At 36.1% G+C, this 9,786-nt stretch overlaps 1 protein-coding gene across 1 annotated transcript; it reads left to right on the top strand.

The window, feature by feature from the left end:
- The first annotated feature begins 2,612 nt into the window (after window positions 1-2,612).
- Window positions 2,613-6,942, top strand: LOC147537198 (monogalactosyldiacylglycerol synthase 2, chloroplastic-like). The gene is made up of 8 exons (XM_086643804.1): window positions 2,613-3,078; window positions 3,855-4,027; window positions 4,201-4,362; window positions 4,543-4,684; window positions 4,792-5,016; window positions 5,110-5,172; window positions 5,297-5,371; window positions 6,259-6,942. Exons 1-8 carry the CDS (start codon window positions 2,839-2,841, stop codon window positions 6,523-6,525), a joined length of 1,347 nt encoding a protein of 448 aa, XP_086499930.1. The 5' UTR covers window positions 2,613-2,838; the 3' UTR covers window positions 6,526-6,942.
- Window positions 6,943-9,786: the final 2,844 nt, after the last annotated feature.

Genomic DNA, 9,786 nt, shown 5'->3' with positions numbered 1-9,786 from the left:
CAGTGACCAAAATTGATCTACAGTTATTGACCCAAAACAAACATAGTTGGTTCGTAATTTGCTGAAGAAGATAACTTCATATAAAATGTGTATCGAAAAACTGTAATTGTCTTTCCCATTCTTGCATCTTTATGCAAAATAACCATAAGCGGAGCACTACCTTCACATACACATCAAAATATAAATAGCCCTACTCATTTTACTATTTATTGGCATGCAACTTAGTTTGTGTTAAGTAGAAAACAAATTTGATTCTACACATATTTGCATCTTCACTCAACAATTAACACATTATAATGCATTTGTGTATGTACATGGAAAAAATGAGAGATTCAAAAAAATAGGTTTACTACGTTTTTTTTTTAATTAAGTTTGGACTTTAAATCCTATCTTCCACCGACCCCCAAAATAAAATTAGGGGTAACTGCCGATGGAATTAAACACCTGACCTAACTATGTAATATTTTCGTGTGTTTATTAGCTTAGTGTGGGTGATTTATTGTCACTAAATATTCAATAAAGTCAAGTTATTGGTAGACGAACTTGGGTTGCAGTTCGATCCCTGGAGGGCATCCGAACCAAGGGGCACATGTAGGGACTAATGAAGAGTACCACATTTTTTTTTGTTTAGAGAGTAACCCATAGGTTGCGTCCCCCGAAAATGTGATTTGGACATTGTAAAATTGGTTATGAACCTCACATATAAAATGGACCAAATTTAATATGATGTCTACAAGTTTTGAACATCTAACCTAATGTCTGTGGCATTCAAATTTAGACATTTGAGGATTCTCAAATGTCTGAGGCATTCAAATTCAGACATTTGAGAATCTTGAAATGTCTTAGGCATTCAAATCTAGACAATTGACAATCCTGAATCGTCCGAGGCATTCAAATCTAGACATTTACAAATCCTCGAATGTCTGTAGCATTCAATTATAGACAACGTGTCCGTGGACTTTGGAAGATTTCATAGTTTGGTGTATTTTGTGAAGGATTTGGGACAAATTTGGAGTCTAAAATGTCTTTACAAAATCAAGAGACATTTTATCCATGTACTCAAAATCCATAAAATGCCACTATATTAAATTATCAATATCCACCAAAGGTCCATCAATGTCCACAAATATGCACAGATGTCTACGAAAGTCGAAAAATATTTTTTTGAAATGTTAGTACAAATATATTATTTCATGTGATTAAACAATAATAATAATATTAAAATAATAAATATCCACCAAATGTCTATCAATGTCCGCAAATATTCTCAGATGTCTACGAAAGTCGAGAACTATATTTTAGAAATGTTAGTATAAATATATTATTTCATGTGATTAAACAACAATAATAATAATATTAAAATAATAAATGACGATTAATGTCCGCAGATATTCACAGATGTCTACGAAAGTCCAAAAATATATTTTTGAGATGTTAGTATAAATATATTATTTCATGTGGTTCAACAATAATAATAATAATAATATTAAAATGATAAATGTCCATCAATGCCCGTAGATATTCACAGAAGTCTACGAAAGTCGAAAAATATATTTTTGAAATGTTAGCATAAATATATCATTTCATGTGATTAAACTATAATAATAATATTAAATAATAAATATCCATCAATTTCCGCAGGTATGTACTGCTTGTCAATGGATTCAAGATCTTGAAATGTCTCCAAGACGATTTGTCTATAGATCAAATGTCTTGAAATGTCTCTAAAACATTTTGTCTACGAACTCAATGTCTTGAAAATGTCTATAAAAATATTTTGTCTATAATAAATGTCTTGAAATGTCTATGGAAATATCTTGAGTACTTATGATGGTGACCACATCTGCTGGCATGTAATGTTTGGACATAGAATCGAGTCCTTGTGAATGGGCAGAGCCTAGTGCTCTTATTTTACGTCCCAAGTGAAAAACATCAGGATTTTTGTAATAAGAACATTCCAAACAACAATACTAAAAATGGATTTCAACAAAAATACAATCTATTATATTAAAACAGCTCGGTTGGTTATCTAGGGGACAAATCTGGCCATCCAATTTATTATAGAGATTTGGTTGGGAACACATCCGACGGATGATATAAAATCTTTTTATGTAAATACACTAAAAAAAGAAAGGCATCTATGTAAATCAGTCAAAATTAGTTAGAATAACTACCCACATATTTCTCTCCCTATTTTTTTCTCCCATATCTTCCTAATTTTTCTCCTAACTATTTCACTTAAAATTGAAATTAAATCTCCCAATTTTTTTTATTAAATCTTTTCTGTTAGTGATATTTCTTCTATAAATACAGTTTTCCCTCTTTCCTCTTTAAACACACGGTTATCTCTCCTCTATTGATTTTGAAATATGATTTACAAATTAAAGAAAGTTTTATGTAATTTATGTTGTAATTTAAATTTATTTTTCTCTTCCTCAAAGACGTTAGCCAAGAGAGACGGGGAGGAAACCTAGTACTAAAAATGGCACCACTAAAAACCTTATAACTGACTCTTGAATTTTTCTTCGGTTGCGGGTAAAACCTCGGGTCCTAACTACTTTTCTATAACTTCTCCCCCAATATCCCAATTCAGACTTTCCCTCTCTAACTTTCTCTCTCTACAAATCTATTTATTTCTCTCAAGCTAACGGCCCTTTCACCTTAGCTTCTACCACTGTACAATCCCTCCTCTCTCTCTCTCTTACCCTTTCTCTCTCTTCTTCCCTAGCCCTTCAGACTGGTTCTTCTTGGCGGAAACTTTTGTTGTTGTGAGATATTCCACTGTTACAGAAAGTGGGTAGGTTTGAAAATTGGAGGGAAAGAAGAAGATAATCCGCCATGGTTATCTCAGTGGTTTCACCGAGGAGATCAATAAGATATACACTTCATAAAAATCAATCCAGAAGATGTTTTTCTGGGGTTTTAGATGATGATGAATCGACAGTCGAGTTAACTCAAATTGGAGCTGAAAATACTAAAAATGTTTTAATTTTGATGAGTGATACTGGTGGTGGTCATCGTGCTTCAGCTGAAGCTATTCGTGATGCTTTTAAATTGGAATTTGGGGATGAATATAGGGTAAGACTCTCTGTTTTTTTTTCTTTTTAAATTATGGGTTTTGATTTATTTGATTTGGGTTTTGTTTGCTTTTTTATGAACATGAAAATTTGTTCTGTTTCTAATCAATTTTCTTTTGTTTTCATAACTAGGTTTAGGTTTTTATGACCTTTTGACGGTTCTTATAACTTTCTTCTTTTCTATTTGAATTTTGTAATTTCACTACATGGGTTTCATTTTGTTAGTTTGAAAATTTGTTCTTTCTTTCTCTGATCAATCTTTTTTTTTTGTAAGTAATTTAGGTTTATTCTCTAGTTTCTAATTTTATAGAATGAAAATCTTAGTTGAGTTGGGAAATTTTCTTAAACAACTCCTTCATTTTCCTATAAATTTTTTGTTTTAATGAAAAAGGATCACTCAATTTTTTCTAGTTTTAGCTCCTCAGGTATTTTCGTAATTTGTAACTGATTGCAAGAGGTTTGCAACCGATTGCGGGAAGGTTGCAGCTGATTGCGAGAAGGTTGCAACTGATTTGCAAAAGGGTTCCAACTGCTTGCAAGAAGGTTCCAAAAAAATTGAGAAAGGATTGCAAAAACATATTAGGTTTTTAATCAAAACAAACTGCAAATAGTTGAGTTTTTAACCAAACAAAATACAAATGCTGAATTTTTAACCAAACAAAATGTAACTTGCCGGGTATGGTTTTATATTTCTTTCTAGTTTTGAACTATTTAAGATTTGTATAAGTAAAATGTGTAATTTTATTTCTTATGTGTTTGTTGTGTTTCGATTTTCAGATAATTGTGAAGGATGTCTGGAAAGAATATACTGGGTGGCCATTAAATGACATGGAAAGTCAATATAAGTTCATGGTGAAACATGTACAACTTTGGAAGGTTGCCTTTCATGGTACTTCGCCTCGTTGGATTCACTGTCTTTATCTTTCCGCCATTGCTGCCTTTTACGCCAAGTAAGTTTTCCCTCGAATTCTGGTAAATTCTGATCATTTCAAATTATGGTGGATTTGTAACTTCTCAAACCATTCACTATATAGTCTTGTTTGAAATCGAATATAACTTGGAAAATGGTGATACATACCCACTTTATGAGTTTCTTATATTTTCATATCTTTTGTATTTGCAGAGAAGTAGAAGCTGGTTTAATGGAGTATAAACCAGATATTATCATTAGTGTTCATCCTCTTATGCAACATATTCCGTTATGGGTTCTTAAATGGCAAGGACTTCAAAAGAAAGTAGTCTTTGTTACGGTCATTACAGATCTTAATACTTGCCATCGAACATGGTGAGGTGAAATCAATTCTAGTTCCATTTTTTGGTATAGTTCAGAGTATTTGTTATTGTTTTAGTTGAGAGGGGATTAAATTAACTTCACGGTTCTTACGAGTATGAATTCTACTATTATTACAAACTTGCGTTTTCCATTATATTAGAGACTTTAACATGGAAATTTCTATTCGTTTAGGTTTAACACGGGTGTCAATAGATGTTACTGTCCGTCGGAGGAGGTAGCCAAAAGGGCTTTGCTTGATGGCTTAGACTCTTCTCAAATTCGCGTATTTGGCTTACCCGTCCGACCCACTTTTTGTCGAGCAATTCTTTTGAAGGTTAGCTTTAACATATATAGATATATAATCAAATGTTAGAGTAAAATGAAGATATTTTTTTTTAATTCAAATTGTATATTTGTATGTCAATTCCGTTTTTGGTGTAGAATCAACTAAGAGAAGAACTAGAGATGGATCCTAACTTGCCTGCAGTGCTATTGATGGGAGGTGGTGAGGGGATGGGTCCTGTCAAGAAAACTGCAAAGGCTCTTGGAGAAGCACTCTTCGATCAAAATCTTCGCCGTCCAATTGGTCAAATTGTCATCATATGTGGTCGTAACAAACTGTTAGCTTCTAGTCTAGAATTGAACGAGTGGAAAGTCCCCGTAAAGGTGATTTCCTTACTCCATTCTCTATCTACAAATGAAAAAGTTTCAAAATTTTGTCAATCACAAGACTTCTTAAAGTTTAGTTACTCTCTGCAGATAAGAGGATTTGAGACCCAAATGGAGAGATGGATGGCAGCTTGTGACTGCATTATAACCAAAGTACATTGACAAATTTCTATTTGAATTCTGTTTCTCTTTGTACCCATTTAAATGTACTTTTTTATCGGCACTATATTATGTTTATTCGAGGATTAGATTTAATGGGCTTTTACGGTGTTTTCAGGCTGGTCCGGGTACAATTGCAGAGGCTTTGATTAGAGGACTTCCTATCATACTTAATGATTTTATCCCTGGACAGGTTAGCTCTATTACATGTTACACATATTACTAGAGGTATTGCTATTACAATAATCATTCTGGGTGCTGCTAAAAGTACCCGGCCATTGTGCTATAAGCGGGCGGCTATGTGGTTTGACTCAGGTCAATTTCGTTTCACGCCTCTCTCTGGGCACCCGGATTTGACTGTGGGTTTTCTTCACCCCCATCTTCTCTTTCACTTCTCTTTCACTTCTCTTTCTCTCTTCTCTTTCAGTCCCACACTCTCTCTCTCTCTCTCATTCGAGATTTATAAGAAGAAAAGAAAAGAAGAGAAATGGAGTAGGAAGATTGTTGCGCGCGAAGAAGAAGATGAACTGTTTGGCCACATTTTTGTTCAAAAGCGTAACGGCCGATCTAGCGCCGCTACCCTCTCCGTTATGTCCATGAGACCATGAGTGCTTATAGTATTTTTTGGAAACAGCTAGGGTGCTAATAGAGCCATACCAACTTCCTCAAATCCTAACAAATGTAAAACCTGTCTAGTCCGATTCGCGAATCGCGATGTCTATTTTTCTCCCTGTAGTGAAGATTCTTATATGTAGAAATAGAGGAAAATGGAAGAGAATCATTGCAAGCTCATAACTATAAAAATAGAGGAAAATGGAAGAGAATCATTGCAAGCTCATAACTATAAAACTTATTGATGCAAGCGAGTTCTTTACCGTATAACTCTTGAGAGGCTTGGCTCGGGTACCTGTCCTAGCTGGGCCTAGACTGAGTCCTGAGCCCAACTACATAGGGTAAAACTTCAACTTTTGAATTTCGATGTAACACCAAGGTTCTGCTAAGTTTTCCTACCATTGTCTCTCTTTTGCTTTGGTGTTCTTCTGCGGGCTCGTAAACCAAATGTAATTGGTTTGCTTGCAGGAAAAAGGCAACGTCCCTTACGTAGTAGAAAATGGTGCAGGAGTTTTCTCTCGAAATCAAAAGAAAACAGCAACCTTAGTTGCCGAATGGTTTACTACAAGATCAGAAGAACTAAAGAGAATGTCAGAAAATGCACTTAAACTTGCACAACCAGAGGCAGTTTTCAACATTGTTAGGGACATTAATGACATAGCACGCCAACGTGAACCTCTCGCTAATATATGTTCTTACTACATGACTTCTTCATTTTCATCCATTCCAGTCTAATCCGAAGCCTGATGGCAGCAAGGTCCAGGAATGTCAGCTTAGTTGGTTGGATGGTCCACCGCCATTAGGCCCATTACCATGGGCAGGTTCCACTATTGTGGTTACATTCGTGCTCGAGAATGTTATCGTTACCTCAATATTACCTAAACTGACCTTGAGTCTCGACATGCCAATCAAGTACTCATATTTCTGTGAATCTTAACACAGATCAATCAAGCCCAACGAACAATCGAATCGGCATTTCATTGTAAGTTTGAGGTATAAATACTGTATTTTTTTTCTCTTCCACGGCGTTGATAGAGTATGTTAGTATTTCCTTTTATGTTTTTGGTATTGTACATTACTTGTGTTGTAATTTGTTGGCCAATTGGGGCTTGGAGTAAGTATTTGTAAAAAAGAGGGAAGTCTTAATTTCAAGCTAAGTTGTGTAGTTTTATTTAGGTATTTTGTATACTTTGGGTTGCTGTGGTTAAGTTATAAACTGCTGATATATTAATATAGTAGAATGAGATATTGGATAATATAGACAAGGACTTCCTTTGTCTTTTCGAAAAGACAACATGTTAGAGTCCACTCCACTCGGCTAAACCGAGTGGATTAGGTCCACTTAATTATAGTAATCCTAGTAGGATTAGGATTACTATTACTACCAAGATTGATGTAGTTTAGATAAACACATACTTAGATATAGTCTTATATTTCTTAAACACTTCTTGTAAACCTATATAAAGGATTAGATCCATAATGTAAAATTATGTTATTGTGAATAAAGAAAAGGTATTTACCTATCTCTCTCTCTCTCTCACGATTAACACTTTGCTATCATCATCTTTGGTTCCAACCGAGAAGACTAGGATCAACTCTCGGGATTCAACCGAGTTCTCTAACCTTCTCTCTCGGTCTCACCCGATTATCTTCATCATCATCCTCTCGGTTTCACCCGAGAGGCCTTGCTGTCCCTCTCGGTTCCACCGAGGGATCAATCTCTCTTCATCTTCCTCGGCTTCATCCGAGTCGATTATCAAGAGGTACGTACCTCTTCACATGGTATAAGAGCTAGAATTCAAATTTTTTTTAAGAGATGACTACTCCCGAAACTTCGGAAACCTCTCAAGTTCATCACAACATCAATAGTGGGCCGTTTGATGTCCACCATTCGGATTCTCCCACTACTATTCTTATCACACCACTTCTAACCGGTGATAACTATCTCTCATGGTCACGAGGAATGACTAAAGCCTTAAGAGCTAAAGCTAAGTTAGGTTTTGTTGATGGAAGCATCGAAAAACCAACCGATCCTAATGAACTAGAACAATGGGGACGATGTAATGATCTCGTTTCTAGTTGGCTCCTCAATTCCGTTGATCCACCTCTTCGATCATCCATCTTATATGATGAAACGGCCTCCGATATATGGCACAATCTCTATGATCGTTTCCATCAACGTAATGCTCCTAAAATTTTCCAATTAAAGAGAGCGATTTCTTGTCTTACACAAGACAACTCCGATGTTTCTACATATTTCACCAACCTCAAGGCTCTTCAAGACGAACTCAATTCCTTGATTATCACCGAGCCTTGTACATGTGGACATGGTCGTTCCTTACTTGAAAGAACAAATCAAGATAGGGCTATGGAATTTCTTCAAGGACTTAATGATAGATTTTCATCTATTCGGAGTCAAATTTTATTGATTGAACCCTTCCCTTCGATTCTTCGAATCCATTCACTTATTAAACAAGAAGAGGTTCAACAAAACTTAGTCACTCCTATGAGTATTGACTCCAACAACTCGGCACTTGCCGTTGGAAACAATGAGTTTTATCAAACTCGTTTTAATGGAACCGAGAGACAACGTCCAAAACGTCCTCGTCCCTTTTGTGAAAATTGCAAAATCCATGGACACGATGTTTCCTCTTGTTACAAGATACATGGGTATCCACCCAACTATGGTCAAAGAGGACGAACCCGCACCCGACAAGAGTCCATCAATCTCTCGGTTTCTGACAAAACCTGCCAGGGGGTGCCTCCAGCAACCTCCTTCACTAATGAGCAATACCAAGGCATATTGGCACTCCTTGACCGCAATAGGCAACTGTCCACAACCAATTCTCAAGGCAACACCAACAAGGACCCTCCAATCAACCTTACCGGTAAGTACTACTCTTCTTTTTATCCTCCTTGGGTCATTGACTCGGGAGCCGCCAAGCATATTTGTTCAAATATATCTCGATTCTCCTCTTATTCCCTTGCACCACCGGATTTATACGTCCGTTTACCGGACGGTTCACGGGTAAAGGTTGAACATATTGGTATTGTCTATTTTTCCAATAGATTTTATCTTGAAGATGTTTTTCACATTCCATCTTTTCAATTTAATCTTATCTCTATTTCTCAAATCTCTAAATCACTTCGTTGTACCGTCTTATTTGACCGGAATTTGTGTCTTTTTCAGGACCGAACAACGAAGACGACGATTGGGCATGGTAGTCTTCATGATGATCTTTATTTCCTTCGCACGGAGCGTCCAATTTTTTCTATTTCTAGTCTTACTAAAGATAGTTTTAGTAATGAGTCTTTTGTTTTATGGCATTGGCGTTTAGGTCATCCATCTTTTAGTCGTTTTCAATATTTCCATTCCAAACTTCCTTGTTTGAATTTCAAATATTTATCTAATAAAGTACCGTGCGATGTTTGTCCACTTTCTAAGCAATGTCGTTTACCTTTTCCAACTAGTACCACTTCTTCCTCTCACATATTTGAGTTGGTACATGCGGATTTGTGGGGACCTTTTCCGGTCCCATCCACCTCCGGGTGTCGATATTTTCTCACCCTTGTCGACGATTATTCACGTTGTACTTGGATATTTCTTTTGGATTCTAAGTCCGATTCAAATAGGACAATTATGAAATTTTTTACCTATGTCTCCACACAATTTAATTGTAAAATAAAGACTTTTCGATCGGACAATGGAACCGAATTTATCAATTCCTCTCTACAAAGTTGGTTTGTCGAAAAAGGGGTTACCCACCAACGTAGTTGTACTTATACACCCCAACAAAACGGGGTAGTTGAACGTAAACATCGCCACATCCTTGAAGTGGCACATTCATTACGACTCCAGGCTCACCTTCCTCTCTCTTTTTGGGGAGAGTGTGTTCTCACCGCGGTTTATTTAATCAATAAATTACCGACACCCATTCTCGATGGAAAATCACCCCATGAAATCCTCATGGGTGTTGCTCCCAATCTTTCACATCT

The sequence above is a fragment of the Eschscholzia californica genome, unplaced genomic scaffold (assembly GCF_041429995.1).
Source record: "Eschscholzia californica isolate CP2 unplaced genomic scaffold, dmEscCali1.0.p SCAF_5, whole genome shotgun sequence".
In the NCBI taxonomy this organism is placed as follows: Eukaryota; Viridiplantae; Streptophyta; class Magnoliopsida; order Ranunculales; family Papaveraceae; genus Eschscholzia; species Eschscholzia californica.
This window is presented reverse-complemented; position numbering and strand designations above follow the sequence as displayed.